This window comes from Manihot esculenta, chromosome 4, assembly GCF_001659605.2.
Source record: "Manihot esculenta cultivar AM560-2 chromosome 4, M.esculenta_v8, whole genome shotgun sequence".
NCBI classification, from domain to species: Eukaryota; Viridiplantae; Streptophyta; class Magnoliopsida; order Malpighiales; family Euphorbiaceae; genus Manihot; species Manihot esculenta.
The window spans coordinates 34,062,491-34,077,650 of NC_035164.2; the positions used below are offsets into that span (position 1 = coordinate 34,062,491).

Below are 15,160 nucleotides of genomic sequence, written 5' to 3' on the forward strand. Positions count from 1 at the left end.
ACACATCCTGAAAAGGGTCAAACTCCGGGCACCATTGACGAATAGTCAAGTAATGGTCAGCAATAATCCAGGGTCCCTCCGATCTAGCAAAGTCCAAGTCCCCAGAATTAGCGAAACAGACCAAAAAGAAATTGTTATCCAAAGCAATAACATCCATTGGAGCAGAAAGTTTCCAGAGTTCTTTCAATCGTCTACACAAATATGTATAGCCTATTGAACGTCCAAAAAGTTTCACAATAAGGGAATTTTTCCAAGGCTGACACAATCGACGTTTATCCACACTCGAAAGTCTAATCACAGGGCAACGATCATCCTCATCATCCTCCTCACCATCCGAAAAATGAAACTCATCGTCTTCAGGAGCCATGTCACTCCCAGAAGCTCCCTGCAGTCCTGGACCGTTTCTATTCGTCACTACATCCTTAAAAGAAGGTCCATTAACAAAACTAAGGTTCACAGGATTATTCTCAGTCTCTATCATCGGATGGTCAGGTGAAGAATCAAGATCAGCACAAATCTCATTCAATGAAACACCCAGCTCACCATCTTTACATTTCCTGCGTACACTACACTGGAGAAGATCATCCTCTTCCATCGAAGTCATCATAATCCCTTTGATCGCTCCTTATCACATTTATTGAAAAAACATTATTAATATTTTTATAATATTTAAAATATAAATTTTATATAGTTTTTTATTATTAAAAATATAAAAAAATTATCATTTTTTAAATTGATAAAATAATATAATAAATTTTAAATATTAATTATAAATATATTAAATATTAATATTAACTGTTAAATTAAAATAATTTTTATAAAGAGTAATTATTAATTAAAAATAAAAAAAATTTAAAATTTAAATAAATAAAAAAAATAAAGAATATAAGAAAAAAAATCAAAAACTAATTAAATAATTTTGATATAAATAACTTTAATAAAATCATTTCTTTCAAAATTTTAATAATTTTAGTAAAATTTATTTTTAATTTAAAATCAAGCAAATTGAATTTTGATAAATTTAGAATTGTTTTCAAACTGTTAAAAGTGAAGTTGATTCTAATTCAATCGATAAATTACATCAAACCGTTAATTTCAAAACAAAATCGGCTCTTTGGGCATGGAAATTTTGATAAATTTGGAAGTATAACTCGGTCGAATTTGAGCAAGAAAAAAGCAGAATGGGCCAAAATCAAAGTTTGTGAAAAATGGGAAATTGGGTTTTAATTTAAGGCCATTAAAATTCAATCTTTTAGAAGGAGTGGCCGTTTCTAATTCATTGATGCCATTATTGTTCTTTTCCTATTGGTCTTTCATGGATAAGCACAGCATGAGGATATCATTCTTTTTATTTTTATTTTTATTTATTTATTTATTTTATCTTTTTTCTGTAATTATTTATTTTATTCTTCTCCTTATTATTATTATTATTTAAACTCTCATCCCAACCACATTTCACATATCTCCTTTTCAAAAAGAAACATTTAATTGGAAAAAAGAAAGCAAATGATGTAAAATTAATTAATCTTTTTTTATCTTCTTATGTATAAAAGTTGAACTATTCTGATTGGATATCAGCTTTTATATTTTATATTGCTATTATATTTAATTTTATCTTATTTTTTTAGAATTTTTTATAATATCTTTTAATATTTTTAAAATGAATATAATAAAAAAATAAAATAAACAGAAATATTATTTTTTACAATTTTTATTTAAAGATTCATAAGATAAAATTATTTCAAATTCAAAATATTATGAATTTATATTATTTTATAATACAATTATTTATTTATTATATAATTCTTTAGTTTTTATGAATTAAAATAGTTACTAATATTGATAAAATTTTAAGATGAATATTGTCAAGAGAAAATTATGTATGGCTGCGATATTATAAAATCATTAAATATTTTTATAAATAAAAAATAGCATTAATATTTTAATGAAAAAATGAAAAAAGAAATAATATTTTTGGAAGATAGGAGTAGGAGAAGAGGATCTGCTACAAATTTTAATATTATAAGGAGTTAGTACCACATGGGTAACAGGGGCATTATTGTTTGTACATTGGACTTTTCAGGGTGGAGGACACGTGTCTTTCCTCAAAGTTAGGCTCAAGAAAAATTAATGAGTAGTTGTCCTCATATAAGCACTGTCCTAACCTATGCATCTTCTGTCTCTCACAGACACCCTTAAATGATGTAAGACAACAGCAGGCATACGTGTCGATTTTAGGAGTTCATGGTAAAAAAAAAAATTAAATGTAGCATTTTTTTTTCCACTTATATTCTCTCTCTTCTCCTGCCTTCTTTCTCTCTCCCTCTCTCATGCCTCCTTGTCCAGAGATATTGAGGAAAAAGAGGCTAACTTGCCATATTTTCAGGTTCTTGGTCTCTTTTTAAGTCTCCTCTCTTTCAAACGGGTAAGCTCCATTCTTCAGGAAATATTTGAGAAGCTGTGATTCTTCTTTTTTTTATTTTTTTTCCATCTCATTAATTGTTTCAAGGTCTCAAGATCAGATTATTACCAACCAGAATAGTGTTGTTGTTCTTCTTCTTCCTTGGATATATATGGAATAGGGGAGCTTCAATTTGAGAGAGCCTCAGATGGGTTGCCTTAGATCCAGGAAACAGAAGTTTTAGGTGAAAAAGGTTTCAACTTTTTAGGATTTTCTTGTGATTATCTGGTGTGGTTTTACTTTTTCCAAGGTTGTTTCTCATGACTGTTCCTGCTTTCTATTCTTGGGTTTAAAGATGAACACTTGATTTTAGTTTTTTTTTTTTTTTCTCTCTTCTGTTTCTCATTTGTGGTCTATATATTTAAGGGTAGGTGGTGGGGATAGGATTTGGGTATCCTGTGGTTGTTACTTCCAGGCAAAAAGGTGAAAAAGAATCTGATAAGTTCTGGAGTTTTGAGGATAACTCAAACAACCTGCGGAGACTTGAAATATCTGATAATTAGAAGGTTAGATCCACTGTTCCTCACCAGATCTGATAACTTGTTTCCATTCTGCTTATGCTCAACTGCTGGCTTATCTTTGATTTGACCTGGGAGGTATAGATTGTGTTTCTTTATATGTCTTTGATGAAAAAATATTGGTGGGTCCATTGTGATGTCATAGGATGGAAGAGGAATTGTTAGAACCTGCAAGCTTTACCTCAAGTTTTGTGGTGAAAGGGAATGAGGAGGATGAAAATTGGTGGATTCTGTGAAGAAATTTAGAGAGAGAGAGTTAGAGTTGTTAATTGGATAAGTGGAATTGATGGAAGAGATGTCCCCAGCAGTTGCAATGACGCTTAGTTTAGGTAATTCTATGTGTGATAGCTCAGGCATTTCAACCCATGTGGAAATTGCCCGGCGAAAGCTAGTAACAGACACTGTGAGCTTGTTGTCTGATCCTGAGGACTTTGCCGCCTTGTCTGCATCAAAAGATGGTGGTGTTGGAGGAACTGATTCATTGAAAATATTGCCAGAAAATGGAACCATATCAGTTCCCAGTGATGTGATTCAGGAAAGTGATGAAGATGAAGTACTGTCAGTTGTGGAAGACAATAATGGAATAATGTCCGAGGAGTTGTTGGCATTGGAAGCAGGATCTGAAATAAACTTGCCAAAATCAGTTGGGATTGAAGATAGCCAAATTATTGCCAAGGCTATAATTGTGGAGTCATCAAATGAGGTGCAGGTGCCTACTGCAAAACTTCTTATTGCAGCAGTGAACCCAAATGCAGATATATCTGATGGCTCTGATTTAAGGGCATCAGCAGTGGTCCTTAAGTTGCCAAGTGAGAAGAATCTCAGCAAAGGAACTACAAGAAGTGTGTTTGAAATTGATTGCATACCTCTGTGGGGTTCTGTATCAATTTGTGGCAGAAGACCAGAAATGGAAGACGCTGTTGCAGCTGTCCCTCGTTTTGCAAAAATCCCTATCAACATGCTTATTGGTGATCGTGTTGTCGACGGATTAAGTGAGAGTTTGACCCATATAACAAGTCATTTTTTTGGTGTTTATGATGGCCATGGGGGTGTTCAGGTACATTCGTCTAGCTAGATATTCATTTTTATTATTGTCATATAGTATATGCTGTACTGGCCAAAGCAATTCACTGATAGCATCATTAGAGTGCGAGATCAGAAATAAATGGATTGGGCATGAGCAATAGTTTTACTTGATGAATGTAATGTAACGATTTGCATATTGATTCCAAGTGTTCTGTTAAAAAAGGTTGTAACTATTCCTAGCTTAGCATTTGAATTTTTAACTTATTTAGATTGACAACATTGGCTGCTTCATCACAATCTGCAATCTCATTTGTTTTCCAAACAATCGAAGGAGAACTCAAGACTTTGTTTGTATATATTCAAAGGATATATAGCTTCCATCTTCATATGGTCAGTATTGTACACAGTTTTTTGATACGTAGGCATAAATTTGGAGGGATCTACTGCAGGTTGCTAACTATTGCCGTGATCGAATCCATTGGGCTTTGGCTGAAGAGATTGCAAATGTTAAAAATGACTTAAGTGATGCTAGCATGGAAGGAAACCAGCAGGTGCAGTGGGAGAAAGCTTTCACTAGTTGCTTTCTTAAGGTTGATGATGAGATTGGAGGAAAAGGTACCAGAGGCACCATTGAGGATGCTGGCCATGCTTCTGAGGCCACTTCTGAGCCTTTGGCACCAGAAACAGTTGGATCTACAGCTGTGGTTGCCTTGGTCTGTTCTTCCCACATCATAGTTGCAAATTGTGGTGATTCGAGAGCAGTGCTTTATCGTGGAAAAGAATCGATAGCATTGTCTGTAGATCATAAGGTAAGGCTTATGGTTTTACATCATTATGAATGCATGTGTATACATATTTTAATATTGTTTTCTTCTTTTTTTCTTATCAATATTTATATGCACTTTTGTTTTTCCAGCCAAACCGAGAAGATGAATATGCAAGGATTGAGGCTTCTGGAGGCAAGGTGATTCAGTGGAATGGACATCGTGTTTTTGGTGTTCTTGCCATGTCTAGGTCAATTGGTAGGTACCCTTCATTTTTGGCTCAGATGTTAATTCTGTTCAAATTGAAGCAACATTGTATTGTGCGGCTTTTACATCTACGGGTCTTGCTGCTGAAGATACCAAAATGCAAGCAAACAAATCAAAACAAAAATGAAATAAAAATCTGGATGTTGCTTTTTATGATATATTGACGTGCCTCGTTTAAACTGGTGTATACCCAATTTTTAACAGACATTTTGCAATGATGATCTACCTTCATGATTAACCACATTTTAAAGATAAACCCATAGAGGAGTTAAGCACTAACATTTGCTTTTACTTGCTTCTTCTTCTGTATCTCACAGGTGATAGATATTTGAAACCCTGGATAATTCCAGAACCAGAAATCATGTTCATTCCTCGAGCTAGAGATGACGAATGCCTTATTTTAGCCAGTGATGGGTTATGGGACGTCATGACAAATGATGAAGCCTGTGAAGTGGCTCGAAAGAAGATTTTGCTCTGGCACAAAAAGAATGGAGTTACATCTCCGGTCGAAAGGGGCAATGGAATTGATCCGGCATCTCAAGCAGCAGCTGATTGCCTTTCAATGCTTGCACTGCAAAAAGGAAGCAAGGATAATATCTCAGTGATTGTGGTGGACTTGAAAGCTCAAAGAAAGTTCAAGAGCAAATCTTAATCAAGGTTCAATCATCATCTAGCTTAAATCTATATACCTATATATTAGAGAAAGTACATCTACTGAATACATAGTTCAGTCAGTCCATTCCTTTTTCTCATGGGCTTAATGTCTGTATACAAGAATAGAAACTAGCGTGTACTACAGTAACTGTATCCGAAGGCCATATTAACTGTGTTTTTTATATCATCTGTGCCAAAACTATCTAATAGTTGTGTAAATTTGAGCTTGCAGGTGGGGGAAGATTTACAGTGTTCAATTTTGTAGATCATCCCTTTGCCTCTCCAGTGTGATGTCTCTCTCGAGTTTTGTGTAGTGGCACTCCAAATTGTTGGCGATGGCTTGAACAATGCCGGTATTTATACTACTTGGGCATAAATGGGTGCCCATGTATCCGCAATCCTGTACAACTGAGGCTAGAAGATGGTTTCAAGTTAATACATTTCTTCTTCATGGCTTTCTTTGCAGCAGTAACCTTCCTGCTTCTCTATCTTTTGTTTTAGTTTTGACATCTCATGCTAAATTCCAGAATCTTTAGCAATGGTTGAAAAGGAAATGCATCAGAATAATTGCATATAACAAGCAAAAGTTTGAATTATATATTTTCCACACAAGAATAGAGTGACAACCAAGACATAACTTTCAAAGATATGTATATTAATAGAACATAATTTTTAAAGATAAATAAGGTTACTTGTCCCCACACGCTGGGAGCTCCAGCTTCACACAGCATGGGGCTAATTTCTGTCGGACAAAAATCTTTTTGCATATTCTCTTATTCCATCTAGCGTCTTTGTTTCTGCCTCTGCGTTGGGAACTTGAGAGGAACAGGAAGAGTTGCCAATGACAACTTGTTTTCACGTACAAGCTTGCAACCCAAATTCGCAAAATGCACTCTTAAGCTCACAGAACTAACTTTCAGATCTTTGGCAATATCTGTCGGATTGGTCCGGAAGTCATCGGCATGTAGAGTTAGCACTAGGATATAACTAATGAGAAGATCAATTTTCTCAACTGGCAGTCTTCTTGATTCTGGAGTAAACATCTCCACAAACTTCTGTCGAAGAATGCTTGGAATTTTGTGGCTCTTTGCTGAGGATGCACCATCCAAAGAATGGAGATCTTTAAACTTTATAAGATGAGTAATATAAGAGAAAATGCGAGAAAGTGTTTTCTTCTCCGCTTCATCCTACAAAGAAGCATAATACAAATTAGTAATTGACCAAGAAGAGAAAACTTGACAGCTAATCAGCTAGAATGGGGCAACAAATTGGTAACAAAAATTATTCTTGTTACTTCCAATTCAAAGAGCATGGCACCTTTTATCTTTAATTTCATTCATTTCAAACTTCAAAACCCAAGTAATAATACTAGTTAAACCTGTGATTCCATAGGTTTTGGTGAAAAACGACCACTGGCTTAAACTCAGGGCACTCTTACCTGAATTTCCAGTAATTTGTGGATTCTATTGCGAACAAAAGTTGGGTAAGCATTGCTCCTGGCTTCGGTCCCCACTTGCAAAATCTCATAAACATCTTCAAGGAAATCCCTCTCTCCTGTAAGAATAATTCTGTTCAACGGATAAGCCTCCTGAGGAGTGGTGGCAGAAGAGTTATGAGGTGGAATATTTCGAGCAATATGGGTGCTTGCACTTTCAAGAGCCTCCTTGTTAACCACAATATTATCAATTTTCTTGCTCAAATCTTTCTGAGATTCAGGATCATCTCCCTGCTTCAGAGCCTGTGCTTTTTTATACTGTAACATGACAGAATTGAACTTTAGCTGAAAAAATCTTACAAAAGCAAAGTCACTATCCAACAAGACAAATTATTCCATTCAAATTATTAGCTATTTAAGCTTGGTGTCAGAAAGCTTGTATCGCAGTCTAACAACAACTTCTTATTGAGAAAACCCACATGAAAAAAGTTCAAAATAATAGAAAATTAACTCAAGTTTAGCTGAAACAGATTCACTTTGCAACAAAGGATGAGACCAAGAAGGGACCTCAGTGAACCAAATGAATCTTTCTTAGTTAAAAATTCAAACTAGTAAGAATTTAAGGCCTATTGGAAAGTGGAGAACTCTTTTTATACACTTCATACCAGCTCTATTTGCCGGTTATAACAGAGAAAAATACATGTGCTCTCTTAACTGCTTTTGGCGCTATCAGTGTGTTTATATTCTGATAATAGGAATCCTATTTGATGATGCAGAAAGAGGAAGCAACTAAGCGTACCTGGACTATAGATCTCTTTGATCCATACTTAACATTAAGCGCCATTATCTTATCTGCCTTGTTTTCTTCACTAGCTTCCTCATTTTCCATACATGAAGGCTCCTTATCAGCAGTGTCTAATCCTCGAACTTTTGGTTCCAATCTGAATATCTATGGTCACAACCAAAGCCATAACATGGACTATTGTAATAACAAATTATGTGCAATCTCAAGAGTAATAACAAAAAGCAACCGAATTTTTTTTTTTTAATTACACATCTACGCCTACCACAAAAGGAGCATCACATTCAAGTATGAAGACATTTGATATAATTGTCTACCAATATAAATAAAAAATACGTAGCATGATTCTCCTTTTCAGTTTAATCAGACATCAAACCAACAATAAAACGATCAAACTCAACTTCACGAGAAAATACCTTATTTCCAGCAATGGGCATTATCTTCAAAGTCTGAGTATTCTTATCAAGAACCCCAAGTGCATAAGTGCACAACTGAGCTGCCATTGCCTCACCTTTATAGTTCTTACCCACAAAATTCACATTGGACCCATCAGGACTGACAACAAGTTCCATCCTTTCTGAACTACTCCGTTTATCATTCTTTTCACTGAAGCTTTTCTCAATCTTGATCCGTTGAGCACTCCTATAAAAGCTGACAGTTGGTGGATGTGGTGGTGGTGATAGGTTTTCTTCATTATTGTTATATCCATTATAATTATGGGGCTTATACCCAGAAGGGAAATATCCAACTATAGGCGGGGTTTTGTCAGAATGGTCATAGATGACTTCGAATTTTACACAGACAGGTGGTTGCTCATTAGGTTCATCACTGGCGAGTGGCTGCTCATTTTGGATTAGGACCGTCCCATCATTGTTTTCCTCTTCCTCCCTGTTTATCTTCTTTTTAGATTTCTGGGTTGCTGTTTGTGGTGATTCTTGGCTCCTAATCGCTTCAGTGTTCTCCCACTCTTCCTTTTTTGCTTTCTTATGAGGCGATGCTTGGCTTCTAGCTTTTGGGTCAGCTAACTGTGCCTCTAAATCCAACCCCATTATAGACTTCTAATTCTCAGCAACACAACCAGTGAATACAACTCAATAATCGTAAGGAAATTATTGCCTCACTACCAAGCTGGGCTATTGCACGCTCGCATAAAAATCACGTCTTTAAAGCACGTAATCAAATTGGAGTGAGCTAAGCCACTGCAAAAACACCCAAGTTTTGTGGAAGGACGCAAAAGCAGAGGGTTGTTATGGAAGTAAATAACAAACTTTTCTTCTTCCTTTTACTTCCCTTATCATTCTCGGCCACCAAACAGAAAATTATAAACGAGTAAAACTTGGGGACGAGGAAAAAACCGCTCAATAGAAGTCTTATAGGATTTTGAGATGCCAGGATTCCACTTGAACCGCATTAACATCGGGAGAGATTCGCATTAACAGTTTGCAGATTAAGGTTAAAAACCCTTGAAGGTTTTATATATAATTACACGATTGAAATGTTAAAAAAGTGATTTTGTTTAAAAATAATATTTTTATATTAATAAAGAGTAGTTAAATTATTTTAAAAAATTATAATTAAAATATTTATATTTAATTTTATTATTTTATTAAATAACACATTCGAAGTGTTATAATGTCAAACATCAAATTAGTTTAGATCTGTGGCCTTTGAGAGAAACTTCCTTAAAGATCCTTAATCGGTAAAAGATGTTACAAACATAAATTGGTCAAAGGATTTACTAGAAATGAATCATCAAGAGGAGGGCAATTGAAGATTAGGAAAATTACCATTTGACCTTTTTACTATAGAAAAATTATATATTAAATTTTTAATTTTATAAAATATATTAAAATATTTTTAAAATTTTTAAAATTCTCTAATTAGTTTCTCTATTATTTTTTGGTATTAAATTGTGTAAAACAGTTTAAAATACTTTTAATATAAAATAATTAATTAAGAGATATTTTTATAAAATTAAATAATTAATTAATATTTTTTATATTAAATATTAAATGATAAAATATTTAACAGATAAAAATAATAAAAAATTAAATAAATATTTTTTACATCTTAAAAATTTTTAATATATTTTTTAAAATTAAAATATTAATTAATATATTTTCTGATATTATTGAAATTAAATGATAAATTTTACTGAATTATAACTATATATTTTTGTTTTATAATTTTTATTTTTTTAAAATTATTATTATTATTTTAGATTATAATAATATATAAATTGATTATTATAATTTTATTTTATTTTATTTTATTTTATTTTATTTTATTTTTAATAAATTTTTAAAAATATTTAATATTTAATTAAATTTAATATAATTAAAAAATTAATAAAAAATTATATTTTTTAATATACAGTGTGACAAATATTTTGTGAGGAAGCGGAGTATTATTTAGACAATGTCAAATCTTTCGGTCCTAGATTTTCACTCTGGCTCAAGATGAAACAGTAGTCTCGTGGTACTATATTCTGTCTCTCTTGTTCAGGTCATTGCATTCCATTAATGGAGAAGAGGAGGAGACGCCCCTTATAACAACCAACTAAACGAATAAAGAAATCAAGAACAAAACTTCACAACACAACTCCAGAAAGCTGAAGGCTACCTTTTTTATTTTTTTATTCTTTTCACCATCATCGGTATTTCTCTTTTGCGAATTTCACCATTTAATGTAAGTTCTCATTCTCTCTTTTTCTGCTCTTGCATGGTGAATAATTTTATGGGTTTTGAGGGATTCATGATTCCTTACTGTAATATATAGGTAACTCGTGTTCTAGGATAATTAATTTAATAAAATTTTCACATTTTTGTAATGTTGGTTCAAGGGGAAAGAAAGGGTTTTTTGTGCATTCGAGTAGCTTTAGCCTTTCCGAGTAAATTTTCTGATAGGTTTTCTGGGATTCTATTTGTTTGAACATCGAGTTTTTCTCTGCCCACCTAGTTCTATTTTTCATGTTTTTTTCTGGGTCATAATTTGTTTTTGTTGCTGTGTGAGTTTGTAAATTGGGAAGAAGTTATGTGCGATCTCGTTAATTCTTTTTCTGTTAATTGTATGTTAGGCTTGTACGGTTGCATGTTAAAATTTCTCTATCCTTCAGAGCCAAATTAAGCTCATTTGCAGCACAAAAGTTGTCATATTTTTAGTGGCTGTTGCAGCTTTTCCCAGATGTAATTGGGTTTCTGAAGAAACTGTGCTATCTGATTATTTGAGAATAAAAGGGGTTCCATAGCTTATCATTTTTGTTTCTATCTATCATGCTATCATTTGCTTAAACTATTTGCAACAGAATGAATTATTTCATTGGGGGTTTTTTGGAATCCTTGGCTAGTAGCGTGCATAATCTAGGTTAATTAAAATTTATTAGTTGGGGCATTCCCTTTACTTCTAAGTAATGTGAATGTGGCATCCATTGATGTTGGGGGGTTTGCTTAGGTACTTGGATTTATTCTCAAGTTAATCTTCTTATAAAGGCATGTTTATATTGGGTGTATATAAGAAAATTCTCTCTTTTCCTAAATCCTCTTGAATTAGTTTTTGTTTTCCCAAGTTATATTTTGAGGAAGTCGAACCAATTCTAGTAGGTACTAGAATTTTATAGCTAAGATTGGTTATGTTTTACTAGTTTGAGGTCATTTAGTGTTCTTAGTTCGTTTAGGCTTAGTGTTCCTAGTTTCAGTTATGGTTACTTGAACTGCTATAACACTTATGCTAGATGTTTGATCATTAGCGCTTATTATGATATTGATATTACACATTTATAAAAGTATTGAGAATTAGTTTCTCTAGAGAATTTATTTCTGTTCCTTTGAATTTTGGGAATTTGTTTGTTCTTATTCTTCTGTTATTACTCTATTTGTTTTAGTGACCACTTTTTTATAGAAGCAAACTGTCTTTCTCAAACTTACTTCATTTCATATGTGATATAAATTTTTTATGTAGAAGTGCAAATTTGCCTGTTGAGCCATTTATCCTCTGCAGTCTTCATGGAAGAGGCTTAAATTGTTTGATATATCTCAAGCCAACATTTTTTATCTTGCAGATTTGTTTTAGGCAGGCTGGAAATTGAGGACGGTCAGGACACTGGTTTTCCAATACATTTCTGGGACAAATGGGTCAGGGTACTCAACTTCTATGCCAGTCGTTTTCTTCACTTTGCAATGTATAATATGTTGGGGCATTGCCCAAAGTTTTATTTATTTTCCTAGACAAATTTATCTTTTCAGTAGAAGGAAAACTTTATTTCTGAATTTCTTTATTTTCCTAAACCATTTCTGCAGGTCAGCATTGATGACCTGATACTGTTTGTTTGGTTACAGTTTCAAAATGTTCCCATGTATTAACATAACACAAACGTTAGTTGTGGCTGCAAAAATATAGCTCCATTAGATAATTAAGGCCCCTGATTGTGTTGGGAATGGCTCTTTAGCTGGTCCAAAGTAGTAACTTTTTAGTGGGTGAATGAGATTCAATATGCTAACTATTTATTGTTCTAATGGCCTTATGAAATTTATGTCCTTTCTGCAAACTTTATCTAGAAAAAGTTGCTTACATATTTTTGGTGAACACAGCGCACTCAACTAATGCTGTGGGCAATAGGCCAGATGAGTATATTCTGATTAACGATGCTGAGGAACCCCGGTTGGGAATGTTTGACAAACCCCTTCCTTGTTTTGGCTGTGGAATTGGATGGTTTTCGTGAGTTCTTCTGAGTCTACATTGATATCTCTCTCTCTCTTGCTTGCTCCCTCTCTTGTGTCCATGAACGTGCCCTCTTTTGTACAGTTTCTTGCTTGGATTTGTGTTCCCATTAATGTGGTACTTTGCAACAATTCTCTACTTTGGGAGGTACTACCATAAGGATCCAAGAGAACGATCAGGGCTAGCTGCCTGTGCAATAGCTGTGAGTGTTAATGATTAATGTTTTTTCCCTTTTCATTTCCCAAGGTGTTATAGCAGCTATATTAAAAGTCTCATGCTATTCTTGCAGTTTTTTTTTATAATGTGGAATTGTGTCAACATCAATGTGATGTGAATTTTTTATTTTGAAAACTAACAGTGTGTTGCCAATGTCAACTTCTGAAACCGTTTTCGGGGAAAAAGATCATTCTCTCCTCCTCCTCTCTCCCTTCTCACACCTCACCTCACTCCCTTTCTCATATCTCTTCCTTTGAGCATTTAAAATTCAATCTGGACTTGCTGCAACACTCTTTTAAATCCTAAGCAGAACTTTAGATTACTTATTCTTTGATTGTACGTATCATATAATGCAGGATACATGGACAGTTGACTGGTTATTTCTTATCAAACTAAGATAATAATTTGATTGTCAAAAATTCCTGTCCTTAGTTGAAAGTTCTTATTTGCAAGTACAGATTCTACTTTTTTTCGACTTTCTGACTTGAACACTATTTACTTCTTGTTGGGAGATTAAAAGCCTCGATAGAATTGTTTAATAACTGTTGCTCCTGAAAATTTTAGGAAGTTCTCTATTTGGACAGAATCATGAAGTATGTGTATCCCTTTTATCTGCCTTTTATAATCTTTTATTGATTTCAGATGTTAACCAACTGTTGCAGGCTACGATATGCACAGTAGCTGCAGTGATTGCCCTGGTTGTTACTTTGTTGTAGTCTATGCCACCACAGTCCCATCTTAGCAATGGCTACTCAAGTGAGAGAAAAGATGAAACTGATACTATGCAGTAAAACTTTCACCCTTCAGTCCCAAAGGAAAGAAAAGAGCATCAATGATACCCAGGTTCTAAATATGTGAATTCTGTGGCATACTGAATCCTTTTTCAGTCTGCTACATAAAACAGTGTAAAACAGCAAAGAATTTTTACGGAGAAAAAAGAACTGTTAAATATCCATATAATGTGAAAGTTCAATTGTAGCAAATGAAATGAGGTAACTGATTCTTTTATTGTCAAACCTCCAAAAAAAAAGTTGGTATGATGCCAAAAAGGTTTTGGCACTTCTTGTTCAACGAATCTATAGATTTCAACTTTAAACATGCTGTTTACTGGGGCTTGAGCAAAAGCCTTGCTAGTCCATTACTGTTCATGTCGGTCACCATCAGGAGTTGCAGAGCCGTCTCTACTTTTCTCACTTTTAAGTACACAGATGTGAGTGTTAAAACCAGAAGAACTGCAAACAAGGTTTCCAAATTCTCAATACTACAGTAACATGTTATTATCCCCTGATCGCTGTTGGTGTTACTAATTCAATATTACAGGATGCTTATGAAATCAATGCGCTTAAGGAATTAAAGCTTGAGCTCTCTCTTATCTTCCCTCTCTTTTCTGTGGCTCTAGTCTCCATAAGGTTTTGAAAACTGTCGCACCGTTGGTCTTTTCCTATCTGTGCTTCATGTATCTGAGGATTCTTTGTGCTTATGTTCTTAAGGTTTGTAGGGTTGTATGCATCTTCGTAGAGGTTTCGGATCCTTACTCTTTTCTTCTGTAAAAGGCTAAACAAAGATCAGTAATTGGTAGCTCGTGGGTTTGAGTCTGAAAGGTGCAAATGGGACATCAAAAAGCACCCAAGTGATCTGGACAACCCCTCCATGGTGTCGTTGCCTTTTAAACTCTCAGCTGTTGGGGTTTATTTTTTGGTTTTGAACCTGGGTTGCTGGTTTACACCGTTCCTAGTGTTCCTTGGTTCCTATGGACAAGTATGGCGCTCTGGCTTGGATGGAATCGTAGGCAGCAGCAGGGTTGAACAACTGGGTTCTCTCCTTTGTTCTGTCATCTAGCCTATATTAGGCTTGGTAAATTTGTTAGGCTGGCCTTTGTTTAGACCATGGCTTGTGTCATGCTATTACGGCATTTTTAGTTGTAATGAAGTTCTTTTCTTTTTATGGCATTTTTAGTTGTAATGAACCTCTTTTCTTTCTTTCTTTTATTATTATTTTTTATTTTTTATTTAAAAAAAAAAAACATGCACGTGAATAAAACAAGTTAATAAACGTTATATATCAAACAAGACAAATCAACCACAAAATCAAACCATTTCTAGTAACATGAATTATTTAATTTTTAATAAAACAATGAATTGCTTTAACAATATTAATCATGTTTTTCTTATAATACGCAATAATAAAAATAACTTTTTTGTCTTAAAATGATAAAGCAGTTGAAATATAAATTTCAAGTAATTATTGTCTTTTATATCATATACTTTAATTCAATAATCCATTTTATAAACAAAAGTTAAA

General features: G+C 33.8%; 3 protein-coding genes across 6 annotated transcripts; 2 read left to right on the forward strand and 1 right to left on the reverse strand.

The window, feature by feature from the left end:
- The first annotated feature begins 2,267 nt into the window (after positions 1–2,267).
- Positions 2,268–6,162, forward strand: LOC110612754 (protein phosphatase 2C 16). Of its 2 annotated transcripts, XM_021753536.2 has the most exons (5): positions 2,268–4,036; positions 4,455–4,814; positions 4,922–5,027; positions 5,354–5,693; positions 5,923–6,162. In XM_021753536.2, the coding sequence occupies exons 1-4, from the start codon at positions 3,266–3,268 to the stop codon at positions 5,686–5,688; spliced, it is 1,572 nt and encodes a 523-aa protein (XP_021609228.1). In that variant the 5' UTR covers positions 2,268–3,265; the 3' UTR covers positions 5,689–5,693; positions 5,923–6,162. The 2 variants fall into 2 exon arrangements, with proteins under 2 accessions (XP_021609228.1, XP_021609227.1); XM_021753535.2 differs by having other exon boundaries at positions 5,354–6,162.
- A 90-nt stretch (positions 6,163–6,252) lies between these two features.
- LOC110612755 (DNA-directed RNA polymerase I subunit rpa49) lies at positions 6,253–9,353 on the reverse strand. The gene is made up of 4 exons (XM_021753537.2): positions 8,344–9,353; positions 7,925–8,074; positions 7,129–7,443; positions 6,253–6,877 (listed from the first exon to the last, which is right to left on the reverse strand). The coding sequence occupies exons 1-4, from the start codon at positions 8,974–8,976 to the stop codon at positions 6,473–6,475; spliced, it is 1,503 nt and encodes a 500-aa protein (XP_021609229.1). The 5' UTR covers positions 8,977–9,353; the 3' UTR covers positions 6,253–6,472.
- Positions 9,354–10,346: 993 nt separating this feature from the next.
- On the forward strand, positions 10,347–14,838 carry LOC110612785 (60S ribosomal protein L18a-like protein). 3 transcript variants are annotated; one of them, XM_021753585.2, is made up of 5 exons: positions 10,347–10,615; positions 11,985–12,104; positions 12,514–12,640; positions 12,728–12,845; positions 13,522–14,838. In XM_021753585.2, the coding sequence occupies exons 2-5, from the start codon at positions 12,077–12,079 to the stop codon at positions 13,573–13,575; spliced, it is 327 nt and encodes a 108-aa protein (XP_021609277.1). In that variant the 5' UTR covers positions 10,347–10,615; positions 11,985–12,076; the 3' UTR covers positions 13,576–14,838. The 3 variants fall into 3 exon arrangements, with proteins under 3 accessions (XP_021609277.1, XP_021609279.1, XP_021609278.1); XM_021753587.2 differs by having other exon boundaries at positions 10,349–10,615; positions 11,985–12,057; XM_021753586.2 differs by having other exon boundaries at positions 10,350–10,615; positions 11,985–12,063.
- Positions 14,839–15,160: the final 322 nt, after the last annotated feature.